Genomic DNA, 21,477 nt, shown 5'->3' with positions numbered 1-21,477 from the left:
TCATGAAAATTAAAACTTGAAATTTATTTGCATAAAAATATTTATAAAAAAAATCACCCGGTTAACAATTTTTAGTAAAAAAGTTGGCTGTTATTTGAAAAAACAACAAGTTTGTATAGCCACGGTCTACTGGACAATAAAAAATCTAAATATCTAAAAATATGATCCTCAAATAATAAATATAATCAACTTTTCTAAAAATAAGAACTTTTTATTTTTATTTTTTATTATTAAAGGAAATCATCCCTGGAGTTGAGAGTAATGCGTAATGGATCACCCTGTATAGGATTCAAAGGATGATCATAAAAACTATTATATATATATATATATATTGTTTAAGCATGCTTTATAATAAAATATAACATTAATTATATAAAAATTTACTGAATGGTTTTATTTACTATTATAATTTATATTTATATACAAATTGGTGTACAATGGTTAATATATTATTAATTATTATTATTAGGGTAATATTTTATAATTTATAAACAATTAAGTAAATCAAGTCTAATTTGTATATTGATTGCTGGAATACCCCAGGTTTATCAGTACATTTTAATGACGTGTGTTTATATTCATTAATCATTAATAATATTTTCCAATATATATATATTGTGTTGAATTATATTTCAGTGTAGGTATAGTAAAATTAATGATGATATCTATCCAAACTACCTACACAGTACCTATTTTATCTTGTTTACGTATTAAAAATCTTTAGAGTTCCTTAACATTAATCCATTTTTGACAGTTAATTATATAGTGAGTAAAATTATGATTTATGAGTAGGAAAGTACAACTTTGTTGATTTTAGTAACTTATTTTGATTTAAAAATATTTATGTCAAATTAATAAAGTTATGCTAAAAATGTAAAGTATCTACCTGTTGATATTATACTTAGTAAATTTTTCCTCGCAATTTGAAAAAATTGCAACCCAATATTATAAAACATTTTATAATCAAGTAAACAATATTATAATACTTATGAATATAAAAGCTTCCAGAGTCATCGTGTATTAATTATAATATTAAGGTGGTGAAACAAAAAAGAATTAATTTAAAGAACAGATTTTATATTTTTTTTATTTGTGTGCACTATGTTCTTATATTTTTATTAAACCATTAATATACATGATTAGTGATTACTCGAATATTTAACTAGGTTTCAAAAACAATTTAAATATGAAAAAGTTTTAAAAAATATCGAAATATTATATATATTATATAAATATAAGATAGATATTTACGCCATGTTTCTTCTTCTATTTAGGTCAATCAACAAATCACAGAAAAATCAACTGGAGTTAAATTTGTTGTTTTTACAGAGGTCATGGCAGGATAATTTTTTATCCAACCCCGGGGAATCGTTTTCGATGGAGGACACCCGAAGCGCTTGATGATAAATCCAGGGATAGAAGACGAAAAAACCAGATACCCAAAGGGCACGATAAGTCGTAAATAGACCTTTGGGGAGAGAGAAGGGTACGAAAAAGGTCACATGTTATTTGACATTTCCATCCATACAAGTCGAAATATATTTTTATTTTTTTTAAGACAAAAAAAATTATTAGTAGGTACGTTGCACATACTCAATTTTGACATTGTGTGTATTTTTATTATATACCATATATATATAGTCATATAGACACCACAAACAAAATTAATAGCCATGTCAATTATAATACGTTAATTTAAAATGTAATCTATACAATATATGAGTATCAATACATTATATTGAATATTTATATAAAAATAAAAAAATTTCAATTTCAACAACTAATAGGTTGTACTTGTAATAAGCGGAGTAGTGCCACCAGAGCCAAAGATTTGCAGTTTACAAATTGCATATAGCCTATAGGCGAATATGTAAAATAATATTACTTCAATATTCAATGTTTATAAATTAAAACTTATTAGAAAATCGTTCAGCATTAAAATACTAAATTAAAACTACGTGTTGCCACTTGCCACAAAAGAAATGATGGAAATCTTAAACAATACTACATAATGATTGTATAATTATTATTAGCCAATCAAAGCCGATGGGAAACTATAATAATTACTAATTACTATGTACAGTATCAAATATATTGTAATATACATCATCATACTATGCAAATTAAATAATCGTCTGTAGTACATAAAAACGTACAGTGTGTAGTATCGCACATTATAATATTTTTTATAGAAAATTATTTAACAATGTTTCTCTCATAAAAATCATTAAAAAAAAAATAGAAATATTCACACCTTAATATTCATACTTTATTTTGTATTAATTTGATTCATCATCATTCATCACCTACACATGATTTATAATTTAAATGCTATTAAGTATTGTTGTCAATAATTTAGGTACTGTTAAACGAAATGCAATCGGTAACTGTGTTAAGTATTTATTAATAAGTTTTATAATACTATTATGCTACATAAATAATATAATAATAATATTTATTATTTGAAATGTCATAAAGCTATTAAATTGCATTTAAAATAAAATCTCAGAGCAACGTTTTAAACATCAGGGTCATTAATTCATAATTGTATGCTGTAACTCGATTAACTATCTAGTACTATCTTTACGACTAATTATTAATAATAATATTATATTATGTCAAAATATATTTCAATGATGGCGTATTTTAAGTACCTGCCTTTAAGTAAATATGTGGCTAATAAAACTCTTAACATATCAATTTTAAAGAGTATTTAATAATCATATTATTTTTAAATAAATAATATTTATGAATAAAATTTGTTAAGCACATATAGTTCATATACCTCCCTACAGATATTTTTATTTATTTATTTATTATTTTTATTTTACAATTTGAAATACGCAATCTGTACAACATAGCACAATAAGTATATATGATATTATAATAGTATATAATGAATATTTTGAATTAAGAAGTCACCCATTGGTGACACTTGGCTGAGAATTACGCTGTCTAGAACTTGTTTTTTTTTTTTATTATTCATTTTTTTTTTTACCATTTTTTTTATTTATAACAAGTCACGGCACCAGTTCCTTTTTAGACGACGCCCGGGTTTCCCGGTATGGTTTGGGTGTAGTGGCTCTTTATCAAGGGATTTTGGCGGGTTTGTTGGCGATTATGAAAGCGTTAGTAGAAATCTACAGCTTCTTCTGTCACTGTTTTCATTGTGAGGTCTTTATGTAAGGTATAATTATTAATTAGACACAAAAGGTGGAGCATTTGTAATTTTTCTAAGAGCAATATTCTGGAACTGTTGGATTTTGTTGGTATTAGATACTTTAGCAGTACCCCACAATTGAAGACCATAGGTCCACATTGGTTTTAGAAGTGTTGTATACATAAGAACATTTTTTTTATTTATTAAAGAAAAATCTGTAGGTACCAAAAAACATTATGAACAAGACAGCATATTTATAACAAGATACAATTGAATTTCATTTCAAAAATGTACTGATGAAACTTGTGTAGGTATTTCCTACAAGTATTGAGTGTACTTCTTAATGATATCTAAATAATAATATATTTATGAATAAAAAATTAAGATATGATTGTTTATACTCACATCTTTTGTTCTGTAAGGATGATCCGTAGCGCTGTTGAACGGGATTTTCGGATTGAAATGAACGGTTGCAGATGTCTTTCGTCCGGTATCGGAAGACCGACCTGAAATAAATTAATAAGCTAATTAGGTATATTATACTATAAGCCTGTCGGTTAGATTAGAGGAACAAAAAACATAGGTATACATCAAATTTTAAAATCAGAACCTATTATATTTTCAACCACAAGTCCACTATTTTCTACTCATAATAAATGCAGGTATACTTCAACTTATTCGTATATAATATAAAAAGTTAAAAAGTATAAACATATAATGTGTATAAACATTTATTAAAAACCACCATATACGTACTAGTGCGAAACAATGTAATTAAAAAGTAGATTTGCTATAAATATTAGGTCCTATTTTGTAACTTATCTATATTTCAAAAAGCTGTAATTTTTTAAAACTTAAAATGTTTATTATTTATTCAACTACGATAGCGATAGGTACGCATAGCTTAAATGTTATATTTAATTATAATTATGTTTAGAAAGTCTGGATTTAAAAAATTATCCTTTAGAATGTGTTTTAACCTGAAATACAGATAAAATAAGATTTATTTTTTATAACTTGTAACATTAAAAAAAAACCCAAATCACTATACTGCAATGAAAATATTATGTTTTCGCAGTGGCGTAGCCAGGGGGAGGGCTGAGGGGGCTGCAGCCCCCACCCCCCGAAATGTTAATAAAATTTAAAAAAATTATTGTAATGGTCTACAAATATTCAATTAAAAAGTCTTAAATTGTATTTTACTAATTTTAAAAATTGATCAGCCCCCCCCCCCCCCCGAAAAAAAATCCTGGCTACGCCGCTGTGTTTTCGTATTATTAAATGTCTACCTCATAATATGTAAATTGTGTATTATATAATATAGTTATTTGAATCAGTATAACATTACTTAACTATGCACTAGTTTAAGTATATAATATTGTATGATAATATGAATACATAAGAAATTCATAATATTATTATTTTTATTTTACCAGCTTTAAAATTATTTTATTAATAATTAACTATAATGCATTATCTTCTGCAATTGCAAAAACAAATATGATTATAAATAATTAGTTTATAATTATTACACAGAAACAATTTCGATTTTATATAAAAATTATCGGAAATAGTAATATTATTACGAACATTGACTTCAAAATTTTTGAATTAACATTTATAAGTTTTATAATAATTGTATAGCAAATAAAAACACTAAACATTTAATTGTTAAGAAAAGTTATTATTATAAGTACCTATATGTATACATATATTGCTTTTTATTATATTTTTATCTTTATAAATTCTGGTAGTATATAATGTTAAATTAATATAATTCATGAAAATATATTAATCATGTTGTTAACTTGTTGTTTAAATATGTCTAAAATATTTTACATTATAAATAAATACTTTTTTTTGAAAATATTTTTTTATCTAACAGAATATAATTGTTATCACAATTCTAATTTTTAATATCGTTAGAAGTAAAAAAAAAAAAAAAAAAAAAAAATGTAATCATATAGTTTAAATGAAAAATCGCATACGCATGTCCCATATGGTATGAATTAAATTACTAAAGGATTTATTTATTTATTTTAGATGTAAAGAAGTTGTATTTTCAAATGAAAAATGCATTAACGCGTGAATGTAGAATACAATCTTTAATCATTAGTTTCAATGTGCAATCCTATTAAATAAATGCATGATATATTATAATATAATGCATAATATATTATAATATAATGTAACGTTGTATTAAAGCATACTATCACAAGTCATGATAATTTACTTAAGAGAAAAATTATATTCATGGTTGTTTCTGAATCATTGAAAACTCTAGGGATGGGGTATTAGAATTTACAGCTATATATAGTAACAACAACGGCCTTTTATAATGAACTTCATTATGAATGAACTTAAAATAATTAAATATATTTATGTGTACTACCTAACCAGCGAAAGCGATTAGATTAATAATATTAAATTCTTTGAACTCGACAAAATATATTCTGATTTAGAATTAACTAATTAAATTTGAAAAGACTGATAAAATAAATTATATAAATTCAACCGAGTGACTGAATATCATTTAAAGAATGTCCCGTATATAGGTAGATTTATTTAGAGATTTTGTTTTTGTTCAAGTTTGCTTAAAAGAGTTTTGATGTTGATATTTCCAACCTATCCCTTATATCCTTATTAATTTCTTAGTATAGTAGCACAGAATATACATTATTTATTTATGTATTTGAATACAGTATATACATAGTATATTGCATGAAAAATTATACAACGAAGTAATGAAGTGAGAATCTACAATTACACAATTATCATTATAGGTATTTTACGAAAATAATGCAGATTATTTTAATTTACCATAAATAACTACCTATGAATTCATAAAAGATACAAATTATAATATACTAACAACTTATTTATGGGTTTACTCTATTTGTTCAAAATTTTGTATAATTACTTAAAAAATTAAAACGAAATTGATTTTATGAAATTAGAGAAGTAGTATAGAAATATCTATTTAAATAGGTACTTTTTTTTTTTGTATACCTACCTTCTTAATAGTCAGTTTAAAAATATTTATAAATTTAATTTTTTCGTTTTTATAATGCACACTTGTATTCTTTATTATTTTATTAAAAACACAAAAGTAAAAATATAAATATAAATTTATTCATTCAAAATAAATAGGTACCTACTTAAAATAATGGTAAATAATTGATGTTATTTGTCATTCTCGCATTATAAAGTTAGGTGCCCTATTCATTTTTTACACTACGTGACACGCTGGTTTAAAGGGGCTTGGTAAGTTCCCACACGAAACATAGCAGGTAAGTGAGTACATATGTAAGTTCCCACTCGAAAAAAATTACGGCCGTACGTAAGTTCCCACACGGAAAAAGTTAAGTTATTAAGACTTAGGAATGACAACTTAAAATTTGTTTTGTTTTTGTATTAGATAAAAAAAATCCAATTAAATTTTTTTAGGTATAAAATAATAATAATATATAATTATTATTTTTAAGTTATAAAAGTTATATAAGTTATTTGTCAGTCCTAAATCTGAATAAAGTGGGAAGGAAGTTTGTGTTTGGCAAGGCTGAGCATTAACGAATTAAAAGTTTAAAAAATTATAAGCAATTTATATTATAAACATTGTTATGTGTCTAAAATTTTAATTTTGAAAATACGAAAATTTTAACTTTAAATTAAGTTAAGTTACTTTTCTTTGCCCAGCCTTGGTGTTTGGTATAATTTTTTTTCGTGTAGGAACTTACGTGTAAGTGTATTTTTTTTCGTGTGGGAACTTACGTACGAATATCCAGGGGTAATTTTTACCTGCTATATCTCGTGTGGGAACTTACATTCGCCCGGTTTAAAACCAATGATCCATCCCATGGTAAACATAAAAAGTTGTTGTCCGTATTTAATATTTATACAAATTATATACTAATTTCTTTAATAATCCAAATGTCTTTTAACTTCAGAAATTCAAGAGAGAATACTGAATAATATAATATGAAATTCCTAGTGCTTATACATAAAGGTAGGTACTATAATCAGTATAATCTATACCTATATGGCTATATTAAATACTTAATTTAGTCTCATAGTGTTGAAAAATGACGATTCGCCGATCCGGCATCACGAAATCAAGTGGTTAATTATTGAAAAACGTCTTACTCACGCAAGATAATTACGGCAGCTCAACGACTTGATTTGATACTTACCACTGAGATAAGGAAATACCTAGGTTATGGCGAGTAAGTTAGATTTTTAACTGATTATTAATGTTTATTGGAGATTAGGTCATATTTAACTCGATAATATAACCCTATTTTAGCAAAAAAAATCAGTCTTAATTAAAAAAACAAATTTATTTTTAAAGATTTGCTGTATTTACTGTTTTGGATTCAGTGATGATGAACAATCGAATAGATGAGGGTTCAGACTCTTCAGAATATTGGTGTTATAATTATTTATTACCTATGTGTTCTTTTTAGACGCTATTGTTTTTAATATACATTTCTCGAATTTAAATGTATATATTATGCCTATACTGTATTATCTACCTTAGTACCTTGTTATTAAATAACAACATTTTGTAACAGGAATAGTGTTAATATACAATAATTAAAATGTGTTGATCAAGATATAATATAGGTAGTTAGTATTATTCTGTCATAATACTATCATAATACTATGACATATATATTGTGCATATAGAAAAATATCATACATTCAAAAATAATATGATGTTATAAAATATACATTTATAAATTTACATAATGTAATTCAGTAATTTTATCAATATAACTAGAAATTTCTAATTTTAATACTATATTAATATTTGAAAAGATAAAACATTTTTTTGAACAAAATAGATAAATTATACTTAGTGCAATTAATTTTTATGCTATAATTTATAAAAGTTAAAGCAATTAAAACTGTTTGTACCTAGAAAACTATTCCAAGCAAAGCGCGGACAATTTTTTTTCGGGTTTCTGTCGTATATAACATTTCAAAAATGCAAGACTTTCTAAAGTACCATATGTGTTAGAATTCCAATTTATAGATAGGGCTATGCGGGAGCTACGTGAAACTTTGAAGTACTTGTACTTGAAAAGGAACACAAACACTGTATTTCCAAAACAAAACACATCATTATAATGTTACACCATGCAATATTGTTCAGAATTATAAAGTTAGAAGTTTAATTAAATATAAATATAAATAAAAATTTTAATTTATAAAATCTAAACTATAGACACTTGATTATTTATCAGTTTGTTTATTTATGTATATAATGGAATTAATTAATTAGGTACCATTAATAAAATTAATCATTCATTAATTTAGATACTAAAATCTTCTTAAAATCATGACTTTATATTAATTCAGTACAACATTTTAAAACAGCCAAAATAGTATTAGTTAGGTAGGTACACGCCATGTATCTATAAATATTCCAGAGAAAAATGAAAATAATTAATTTTGATTGATTAGTGATAAATAATTTATTATTATATTATTATTATTAGAAAAATAAAATAGTTAACAGCTACCTATCAAAAAATGAATTGGTATGTACTTACATGGGTTTGGAGTAACCGTGTGAAGTTTATAGGCAGTAAACCCATACATGTTGAAGGATTTAATGTCTATTAACACAGTTCATATTTTATGAAATCGCGATATTTTATCACAACGGTATTATTGATGTATTTTTTTTTTCAAGTTTGAAACTCTTAAATATTAAACTAAATATGGTATGAAAATATTTTATCTCGTTTGTAAACTACGCGTATAGCTTTTGTAATTCACATGATAATATATAGAGGTACCAAGTACCGACCATATACCGGCGTCGGCGGTGGTAGCGCGGTGTCTGGTGAGCCGGACAAAAGCTGAGTGTGTATGGGAAGAAAAATATATTTTCACTATAGGCGTTTGTTCCGAACTTGGCCGGCGTCCCGCGTTTGCGTGATTAACACTATCCAGTCGATCGGTCTGGGGGTGGGTTTCTCGGCGGGGGCGACCGATGTGCGGGTGGGTTTTGGTGTCGGTGGAAGGACATATTATACATATATATATATATAAACGTTACTGACGGGTAGGAAACAATTTCAAACAATGTTCACGGGTGTTTATTAAAAACGCAACGTTGTATATGATTAAAAATATAAAATGCCGCATTAAAACTGAGAGCTGTTTTGTTTATGCGCTTAAAACAAGACGGGGTGTGAAGCCCTCTAATGAAAATCGTTACACACAGGCTACACAACCCACTTAAGTCGTCAATATCCTGAGTATTTTTTACGACGGGACAACAATATACACGCGTGGAAATATTGGATTTAACTTCCAAAACAAAACAATAGTGACACTTAGAATATAACCAGCCTTTTTTCAACGGGATGAGTAATTATTATAAAATTATATTATGTATAATCGACAAAGATAATTACAAAGCCTTAGTGTGATTAGGTCCGTCATTTCATCTACAGCAATAATAGTAATAATAATGTTATACATATATCTATACTAAATTCCTAATAATAATTTGATATGTTTTATAAAATGTATGTTCGTTACTATACTAACCAATAGTCATTAAGTTCAGATCGAATAATAAATTGCAATTTACCAACATGAATGTTCACGAACGTGCCTTTTTAAAATTAATATTTCTTTCCGTGAAAATTATCTACTAAAATCATGAAAACACTGCAAATATAATAAATGAATTATTTGTGTTCTAAAATACCTAGAACTCCTTTTAACCGTGTAAGACTTGGTGTGACAATAATCATACTGCTTAACTCTTAACTCACTCTTTACAGTCTATTTTATTTTTAAATATATAAAATATTATGTTTCATAAAATGCGGTAGTTAGATCTCCATATTATATAATTACGATATTTGACCTGCAAGTGTAGTATTGGTAACAGAACGTATAATAAATTAGTAAACCTATTTTATATTATAATTAATATAAATTTATGCTCATAAAATAACATATAATGCGTTTACAATCTATACACTTTTTTAAATCTGATCAATGGTAATACTCGTACATATTCATTCGTCAATAATATAACAATACAAAATATAGTGTAATTTATTTGTTTATATGTAATAATATGAAAAAATTATACGTTATAGTGTTGATTATACTTGGGTTAAGATAAAATATTTATATAATAATATATGCATAAGTATATTATATATAGTACACATATTATTATAAGTTATTTTTCATGCTTTGTACAACAAAAGTTAAGATAGTGATGATTAAACTAATAAGTTACGCGTTAAGCTACTAAACCTACTCATCACTATCATGTTAGATGTACAAATTAAAAATACTATTTAATACTGAAATTTTGGCAAAAAGTACTTACTGACATTCTAAAATGTGTTTGGCATACATATTTTGTAGGCTAAGGTTGATCTGTTGATCTGTTTAATAAGTGTATGTCTAAAGGTACATACGAATACGTCACACAAATTGTTAAAGTGAAACATTTTCATTTTAGGTTCGGATCGAGAGCGATGAATGTATATTGTATAGGATTAACATTGATTGGTAGGTAAGTGGTTTCTTTTTGTTGGCTTGACAACATTTTTAAGAGCAGTGGTGAAGATGCTTTAAATAACTTTTAGGGTGGTGTCTATAGTAAAAATTAGATCTATAGTAAATAATTTTGTTGGTCAAAAATAACAAATTCCTCATACACTTTTCTTACACCGATAAAAAAAACTTGATAAGGTAAATCGCCCTTACTATTTTTTAGATTTGTTCAATTTGTTATATTTTTCATTATATAGATGTGATACCTTATATTATGATATAGATATAGTTGTTAATTTTATATATAATTAATAATTATATTAGATCAGTGTTCGGAACGTTCACTAAAAAAATGAATTCTTTCACGTTCACGTTCAGTCATTAAAAAAGGAACTCGTTCACGTTCACGTTCTTTGAAAAAATGAACGCGTTTATAAGGTTGTTCCTATAATTTTTTTTTTATAAATAGTTTACCAGCAGTTTGTATAAAAACACATTAACATATAGGTCTCAACCCATAAATAAAAACAATTTAGACTTTAGAGCATATACATTTTCTAAAGTATCTAAATTATATACATATTAACATATTATATTTATTAAATAGTAAATAAATTGAGCGTCTTCAAAATCGTTCAAATTCATTCAAATATAAACGTCGTTCACGTTCACGTTCTATTTTTAAAAAATGAGCCACGTTCGCGTATCGTTCACTAACTATGAACGTGAACGTGTGAACATGCGCTCATGAACGACGTTCTTTCCAAACACTGTATTAGATGCCATGTATACTCAATGGGGTGGTATTGCAACGTACCTAATTATATATCACATCATGTTTAAAGATAAACTAAATAATTACATTTTTAAAATAATAAAATATTTTCAGCCAACCTTTTTTTATTTATACGCAGATGAAAAGCATCACGATTATAAATGGGCAATGGCGATCAGCGACAAGTAAACTGTGGGCGGTTTGTATGCGGGAAAGGCTGTAATTCAATGTAATCTTATTATTTAGACGCGATGCTTGTATTTACAGTCTTCTTAGGTAAATAAAATAAACATCACCACTATACGCTTGACTGACTACTGTGAAAAACAATTTAAATATAGTAAAATATATCAAATGAAAAAATTAATTTTTTTCGATAATCATCCGGCGATCAACGATATTGTACTATTTGTACATAATAATATTATTTAATAAAATAGATTAACAGTATAGGTACCTATATTATTTTATATTGTGATAGACAATAGCATAGTTGCGGAGTTGCCAACCTTTTTACAAATGAAATCTTATTTACTTAATATAATTCATTAATAACTTTTTCTTGGACTTTTCTCCCGTTTATTCGGTTTGATTTTCCTAGACTTTTTTTCATATCGTTGATATTATATACTTACTTATAATCAACGAGTGGTTCACTACGCTTCTATTTAACACATATATTTAAGGGCAGACGAAGCTAAATCCCCTAATGTCTTCAAGGAATTGTTTGAAATAGGTATTACAATTTTTGACCTTCGGTATCTCCCTGGGGAAACATTTCTTAATCTCCTCGATACAAAAAAATCCACAAGATTCTGCCATCTTGCGTATAATGTCGAATCCATTCTGGAAAATATAAAAAACAAATTCCAAACAATATATGAACGTGATCAGAAATTCCAAATGTGGTGAGTGGTGAGAGGGTTCAGTGTGAAATAACGAGTTTTAGAAAAAGCTTGAAAACATAAAATTGTTGTTCATATTAATAAAAAAATGCAGTCGTTACTTATTTAATTATATAGGTAATGTGTTGTTTCAAATAATATTATAAATTATGATAGATACATAGGCTACATGGCGAGGATTAGTGGCAATATTAGCTACGAATTCGATTCAAGGACGACTAAACTCTATAGGAAAGTATATTTTACATTCACATTATATACAAAATAATATAATTCTTCATAAGTTATAATATTTTACTGTAGCCACAAGAACAACTTTAAGTATATTATATAAAATAACAAAAGTATAATGATAGTTGGAAACAGTGCATTTTGAGGACTCGGTCTTACCTAAAATTATTTTTCCATGCATTAATGAGTAATAGATTTTTTTAAGGCCCTATAATATATCCCTTAAAATGCTGGTCTTATTTTTATAGGATAAGTTTTTTTTCAATTATCTACCCATAAGAAACTTATGAAGATACGCCAATATGGGTTACAGTGTTCAGTAGTTTGATACCATAAATATGGTACATCACATATCACATATACAAGGAGAAGCTTTACGACCCGACCTCTAAGCAAATATAATATATATTGTCAACTTCTTAAAGGAAGAAATCGAATTATATAAACGTTTATAAGCAAAAACTGTACTGTAAACAATATGCAGATACAATGTAAGCAAATAACTCAGTATAGGCTTAGCGTGTAGGTGATGTAATAATAAGACAATATATATATATATATTTAAATGTATACAATGCATAGAAAATGCCATCATCAACATTTATTTAAAAAATTCAACTAACCATACAAAAGGTTCAAAAAGAAAATTAAATTCTTACAGTTTTTCCTAACCCCACGATTATTTTACAAGTACCAATTGAGATTTTAAACTTTGACATTAAAATAACTAAATTTAATTTGTTATCAGTATAACTAGCATTAACTACCCTCAAAGAATAAGATTGAAGTATTTCTTCGGCTATAATAGCTACGAGTATAAATCGTGTACAACACTACAAGAAAAAAAAAATCACCATTGAAAAATCAATACATTAATCGCTTCACTCAGATTCTAAAATTGATACATACCAAATAGTATGTTTCATATTCAAGGTTACGTTAGGTTAGGTTAGGTCAGGTTAGGATAAGGCTAGAAATTTTTTTTTTTTATTTATGTCGAAAATTATAAAGCAGCAATAGATATACATAAACTAATAAATAGTTTGATATTACAGTACGAAAAGAATCTTATTTTTAATAATTAAAAAAAAATATAGTATTATCATACTTGAACTTGCTATATAGCAGAGCTAGAAGTTAATAAGTGATACAATATTTTTGTGATAAAATGTCATAAGATGTTAGATGACCTAGAGACGATCAATATTTTGAAAATCATGGGATGTAGTAGGAATCATTTTAAAAGGTCCACTGTCATTTATACACTTATTAACTACATAAGGAATGTTTTGAGAGGAGTATGCTGAAACTAACGGTTTAAGTGCTGGTGAGCTTGTATATGGTACTTTAAACATAAATGTCTAGTGGTTCAATTAAAAGTTGATATTTTAAGATATTTAAGTGTATTGTTGCACATAATTAGTTTACCTACATACAGCAAAGCTTTTAGTACCTATTATTATTATTTATTTTAGTATTCTTTGAATTTTTGACCATGTCATTTTAATTTAATTTAAATAGTACCTATTCTAAACTATTCTCAATAATTCCAAAATTTAGAATTTGAATAAATGTATAATTCAAGCATAACAAATCATAGTTTAGCGTCAATACAAAATCACCCTGACTAAAATTATAATTATTTATTAGGTATTCATTAATTATTAAATACATATTTATGGTGCGGTGAAGAGGGGAGGGAGGTTAAGTGTTTGTTAAGTCTTAACATTCGGTGCCATATTTTGATATACATATCTTGAGGTTTTAGATTTTACTATGAAATATTTTTTTTCTTATCAGTCATCGCCTTTTGGATCAGTTATGGCTTCAAACTTCAACTTCAATATTTTTCCGTTAGGAAAGTGAATCTAGTTGATCTTTTTTTGGTGGAGGGGGGGGCACCCGTGGATCAATAGTAAAAAATTTATAGTAGTTTTTAAAAACGTCGGAGGAAAAAAATAGGCTAAATAGTTTTTAACAAAATCGATTTAGTTTATAAATTTGATATTGTTGTAATTTTAAAAATATTATTCAAGGGTACTTGAAACTTTTATTTTTATTGTGTCTGTCTGTCTGTTTGTATGTTATTTACGCATTCCTAAACGACTGGACCGATTTTGACAAAATTAGGTAGGTACAGAAATATATTAGACCTATGAGCAGATAATAGACTAGTTTGAATTGTCAGACTTATCTCGATAAAATGAATAAAATTACATAATGATAAACATAATTGAATATCGTTGTGAGATTATTACTTAGTATATTTTAACCGTTATCTATCTATATAGTATATATATAAAAATATACTGCTAGCATATCACAGGAAATTAATTTAACACACACAGTTTGAGACATATAAGATGTAGGATTTTTAACGGGCTACGAAGTGCATGGGTTCAGCTAGTAGTATATGATTTGTATATTATACATAAAATAACATTTTGCCGGTGAAAATGAATTCAACTTATTGTATTACTGATGTATAATAGTATTAAAATTAATTATTTTTATAGAAATAATTTAATCATAATAATATTATTGAAACAGATATATTGAACAGATCTTCTTCAATCAGCGAATACTTTTTCTTTTATAAATGATTTTAAGTTTAATATTGAATTCAAATTCAACACATCCATTACAGTGACCTATATTGCACCTAATGTACAATAGAGTGATGCCCAATTGTCCACTTTTTATTATTAGACAATTTTTCAAAAAAAAGTCAAAATATTTAAAATAATATATTATGAAATGTTTATGTCTAATAATATTATGTCAGAGTCCTAAGGGTTAAGTAAAAATGTCAATAGTATCTACGATATATTCGTTTTTGAACTACAATAAAGTAGGAAAACGGATTTTGTCAAAAATTGGTTTTGAGTATAAAGTTCCCGATAACCTACCTATTGTCATTTTATTTCTCAATTATTAATTAAAAAAAAAAAATTGTTAATTTTGTCTTTCGACCACCCAAAGTATACCAACTATAAAAGATTCGCTTTTCTACTTTCTATTAGATGAGATTATATTGATGTTGAAAATCTAAGCGTTTTTTATATTTAAAAAGTTTCTGCAGACAAAAAAAATAAAACACATATTATTGTAAAATCAATACATTCGTCGCTTCTTTCAGAATTTAAAATATGTGTAAGCACAGTTTTTTATTATTTCAAGTTCAAATTTTGTAAAAATTGAATATATATATATTTTAAACAGGAAATAAGGATTTTAGTTGTTTTTGCTGTTTTTTAAAAATATTTCTGGGAACTTGACATTTTAAAGTATATTATTAGTATATTATTACTATATTTTACAACACGCAATGGGATTTTCAAATATTTTTAATGATTTTAAACTATTGCTTTTTGTAGATTATAATATACGAGTATACTATGTAGATTTGATGTATATCATGCGTATACAGAATCTATGTTATACACCGTTCAACGATAAGTCAGTTTTACCTAAAATGTTAATCACAATTAGAATCACAATATGGGAATTTAAATTCCCATAGATAATATTCTTACCTTAGTTTAATAATATATTAATACTTAATATACACTAATTCATTCTAGTAATTTGGTTAACATAATGTTGATAATCAAATTAACAGACACATAGGTCGCAGAGTATTATGCCACTTTTGCTCAAAAATAATGAATCGAATACGTATCAGTATTCCACTATACCGATATTTTTACGAATTCTGTTTTATAAAATTTAATTTAATTTATCGCAATTAATAATTAATATAGTAAAAACCATGATGTATTGACTATTGAAATATTTTATGTAATACATTGACGGTCTTGGGGATGGGGGAGCCCGGAGAGGAGGAAAATTTGTATTGGTAAATAGGTAATCATAAATTTCACATATATGTATAAAGTAATATTATTATTATACTATAAGTAGTTTTAGTACTTTAAAGGATGATTCCACAAAATCGATTAATTTATTCAAGCTCTGGTGTGCATTCCATTGATACCACAAGGATTTTAAAAAGAGCATTCTTTAACTGTCCCTATTACCTTTACTTAGTTTATTAACATTCTATAAAATATATTATATCGTGTGTCCGGCGTGTGAGTGGTATAATAGTTTAAAAATTTTAAAATGTCAATGTCAATATTAATTCGAAACAAATATTAATAGTCAATACAATGTAGAATTGAATAATTCAGTCGATTATTATTTATTTATTCAATTATTGCAACTTGCAAGTGTACATCAAGGTGTAAAATACTTTTTTCGGCCACGTGGGGATTAAAATATTGGCTAACAGTAAAATGCAACAACATTGGCTTAAATATCTCTATACTAAATTATCCCAGAAATTTATAATAACCAACTCTACAACAACTTATATATCGATAAAGGTATTTTTCTTTTACAGTTTTATATATCAGCCACGAATGGGCTATGTAAAAAAGTAGAAAACCATATAAAAGTATGCTTTGTCAGCACTATAATTAAAAACAAGATAATTAAATTGCAAAAATGAGTTACCTACATAACCATTTTAAATTAAAACGCTATATCAAAACTATTTTGTTAACATTTCCAGATATAGTTAGAAGTGTTAGAATTATATTACACTAGATTATAGAACTAAATAGTAAATATTCCATTATTAATTTAAAAAATGTATAGCAATTTATTATTAATTACAATGTGATCTGTGACTTACGAATATGATTATTACTTTTTATTAATAATTTAATGTTAATTAACATTTTTATTTTTTACATAGATAATATAATATATTTAATTTATCAAATGTTATTTATGTATATTGATTTGGTTTGTAATTAGGCCAATTAGGTGATATTGTTTAAAAGTTATATTTTACACAAGACTCGACTATATTAATGTATCACATACACATACAATTACGTCCATGGGAGAATTGTGAATCTACATTTTCCCTCTTCACACGCTCTCTAGTCCCTACCACTCTGCCAACACGTTATCTTCTGGATATGTGGTTGTATCTGTTTACTATACCTATAATATGTACTATAAATGTCAAAATAATATAATAATACACGTATTTAAACACATTTTAAATAAATATTTTTGGCACAAATACAACGATAAATAACATTATAATATTTTCCTCTGTCCCTCTCTCCAATCGATGACAACTTTTGCGTTGGCGCACCTAATGACCTAATCGAAAACCGAAAATTATACGACCCGCAAACTGCAAGTTGCATTCAAACTTGACGGCTACCACAAAATTGTAATATAACACCGTTTTTACGTCAAGACGACCATAGTATATTATTATTACAATACGATCATATTGTAAATGTCGTGACTGCCATAATATTATTATTATATTATATAAACGTCGTAATGCGGGGTCAGTGAGATCTACAGTACGGAAGAATAGATGCGAGCGACCTTATTTTGGACCCGTTTCCATCGCAATAACTCCAAAACGATGACGTCTGTCGTGCCGCTGACGTCCGGAAAACCGAAAAACGAATAACGGCGGATGTTGACGTGACGACAACATACGACGCAGCGCGCACTACGCAGACGCCGCGCGCGATCGCTCGGACGATGTCCTACGTCAGAGTAACAGTCGACAGAGAGTATCAGTCATCAGACACGCCGTACAAAGGGCGCAGGACGGAAGTGATGTGGCGGCGGCGGCGCACGGTGCTTCTTTTCGTAAGCCACGCGCGTGGTCGACCGCGGTTACGATGCACGTCACCGTGCTTACTTCCTAACTTGATCGAGCACGCGCCGCTCGCACGATGAATTTCATGAACGACCCAACCCGGCGCATATTTCGTGATAGATATGGCGTCTGAGAAACGGAATGGTATTTTGGCAGAAGAGTAATGAAAAAAAAAAAAAAAACCAAAAATCACAGATTTCAACTAGCCACTTGATATTATAACAACGTTGTATTGAAATCGGTGCAAATAATCTGGAAAATGGGACCATAGATAGATAGATAAAAGATCAGTACACTATTCGAATACTAGTACTGGACCGACGCGGTGAGATTTTGGCACGCGCGTAGTTCGTCCGACCTTGACGAATCGGTCGAAACCTGAATAGACTAGAAAAGTTAAGAAGGAATCGATTACGCCAACGCGGCTACACGTCTAGCAACGGATGAATGTGGTGCTAATAAGTAATAACAAATAAGTAATAACAATTGTTAAGCAAACAATCAATAATATTATAATTAAAATCTCGGATTTTCAGCAGCGGGCGAGTAGGTCGTGGAGAAGCGATGCGCCCTCCCTGAGTTGGCGGCACTGCGATTGTTTAAGCTGAGCCAAATTCGCATAGCGCGCGCACGACAGCCTGTCTGCCAGCGTTCAATCCTCCGGGAAAAAAACAAAATGAAAGAAAAAATATATAAAAATACAATACCTATACAATATACACATTCTAATCTCTGATATTATTATATCGTACCTATAGTTGTTTTACACTATTTCTGTAGTGGTAAATATTTGCAGACTACTTTATGCAGACACGAAAAACCAACACATAGTAAAATCAGTACCATTGCAGCAATGGCATTGCTCCTCTTAGAATTTAAAATTGTAATCAAAATTCCACATCGTTACCAAATGGTTTTAATATAATAGGATTTTAAAATTAACCTTCGGGATTTTTCAAAAGTTAATCATCGTGATTTATTATATTTGGTATGATACTGTCATTCTCATTATTATTATCTATTCTTTTTATGTTTCTAAATTTACTGAATTGAATATATACAAAGCGGGTAAGTCGTAGATGTTGCTCTGCTGTACCTACCTACAGTAGGTTACCAGTGGGTTACTGTAATGACTAATGTATGGAATTAAATTTGAATCCGATGACATAATTTTATCATTATATACGAAAAACGATTCTGAGCGGAAATTTGTATCGGTATTTATAGAAAAAAAAAACTAAAAAAGTTGAAAAATTAAAATGTCAGTAAACAGCTCAAAACAAATCAAAATATTTTGAAAATTTTATCAAATATAGAAAAATATGACTATGTAAACATTCAGTGAAAATTTTAATATTTTAGTATGTGCGCCATCTGCGGTCATTTGTTTAAGAGTTACACCAAAATAAGGAAATCGCTAAATGAAAAAGTTAGTGAAAATTCAATGTTGTAAAAGTTTAAATTTCAAACGCTCATAAAAATTTAATTTGAATTTCTGGTGGACATTTTTTTTTGGGATAAAGATTGACTAACTTGTAAGGAATCTTGTACTAAATTTTCAAATCTTAGATTTAAAAAGAAAATTTTTTATGAATTTCTAGCTTAAAATAATTTGTGAATTTTCGTGATTTTTACGTATTTTGTCAAAATTCAAACTTTGAATGGTTATAAAAAAAAATTGTGACTATGAATTTATTTTATTTTTCAACTGCTATTTTAACAATATGTTAGGAACCTTGCATTAAATTTTCAAGATTTTCTACCCAACAAATAAATTTTTATCGATATTCATTTAAACAAAACTATAATAATGATTGAAAATTGCATATGCCTATGAATAGTTCAACTTAAGTCGAACATTTTTGAAAATTGTATGGTGGATAAAATATACTTATAAATACATTCATCACTTCGTTCAGAATCTAAAACATTCGGTGAAAAATGCATGTATCTATGGTCATTTTTTTTAAAGTTACATCAAAAACCAAAATTGATTGTGCGTAAAATTTCCGTTTTCCCCTTAATTTTTTACCCCGATTATTTAAAAAAATATTAAGAATTTTTTCTTTTGACCCCCCCCCCCCCCCCAAGTACCAACTAGATTCACTTTCTAATCGAACGAGGAACTGAAGTCAAAAATCAAAGCAGTTTTAATGCCCTAAAAACGTGATGACAGACAAAAAAAACACATCATGGTAAAATCAATACATTCCTAGCTCCGCTCAGAATCTAAAATACTTATTTACGTTCTGCAGTGAACCACAAGAATTTTAATAAGTTTAGCAATATTGTAATAGGGCTTCAGTATACCTAAATATCAAACGCTATTTAGTATTTTCATTGTGATAAAAATCTGACTATTCTGTGTCAGTGTGGCATGATCGTTTTTAATCGTCAAAATTATTTGATTTGAATTTTTGCTTAATATTCCCGCACAATGTGACTATAAATTGTCTAAATTGTTAGTATACAAGAAGGTGCTTGACTGTAAGAAGTTCTCTACTGGTTTGGAACAGTGCAGGTCCTTCTCTATGCATAATATTATGCATTGTCGCATTGATACAATTGAGATTACATATATGCAATATAATATTATCAAAGAATAATTTGTTCTGTGATATTTAAAGATTGGTATTGGTATACTCGCTTAAGCTCATGGCTATAGTGTGAGTATGGTTCAAAAAGGAACAAAAAATAATTATTCTATGTTCAAAAGATATAATCGAATAATATTTTTCGATTAATTTATACGTCATAAATACCTAAAATGGCTAGATGGCAAATACAATATCATTAGAAAACTAAACCTTTCAATTTTATATTATCGCTGTAATATTGAAAATTAACTTAGCTCTAGGAATAGGATAAATCATAAATCACTATGATGAGCAGCGCTTATAACGAGAACGAAATACTGCTTATTACTACGACCAAATATCAAAACGTTAGGCCAGGCCCCAGCACGAGTCCATCTCAGGTATGAAATATAAATGCATGTTAAAATATAGATGTACGTCTACAACGAGTATGATTATAACTTATAACGAGTAAAATATATCGAATTATAGAATAAAATATGTTCGGTTACATTAACGAGTCAGTCATTATCTTTTTCCTATTATGTGCATACATATTAATTCATCCTTGACTTTAAGGCACATCAGTTTCA

At 27.4% G+C, this 21,477-nt stretch overlaps 1 protein-coding gene across 3 annotated transcripts in view; it reads right to left on the bottom strand.

The window, feature by feature from the left end:
* The window catches only part of LOC107163683 (uncharacterized), a 32,693-nt gene extending 23,672 nt beyond the window's left edge, over window positions 1–9,021 (bottom strand). For all 3 annotated transcript variants that reach the window (XM_089228308.1, XM_089228307.1, XM_089228309.1), the window contains exons 1-2: window positions 8,716–9,021; window positions 3,566–3,666 (exon numbers count right to left, since the gene is read on the bottom strand). In XM_089228308.1, the coding sequence (XP_089084434.1) occupies window positions 3,566–3,666; window positions 8,716–8,764 (150 nt within the window). In that variant the 5' untranslated portion in view covers window positions 8,765–9,021. The remainder of the gene's footprint in view (window positions 1–3,565; window positions 3,667–8,715) is intronic.
* Between the last annotated feature and the right edge of the window lie 12,456 nt (window positions 9,022–21,477).

The sequence above is a fragment of the Diuraphis noxia genome, unplaced genomic scaffold, assembly GCF_037042655.1.
Source record: "Diuraphis noxia isolate RWA-SAM2 unplaced genomic scaffold, SU_Dnox_SAM2 contig0005, whole genome shotgun sequence".
Lineage (NCBI taxonomy): Eukaryota > Metazoa > Arthropoda > Insecta > Hemiptera > Aphididae > Diuraphis > Diuraphis noxia.
Note: the sequence above shows the minus strand (reverse complement) of the source record. Positions and strands in the feature narration are given on the sequence as shown.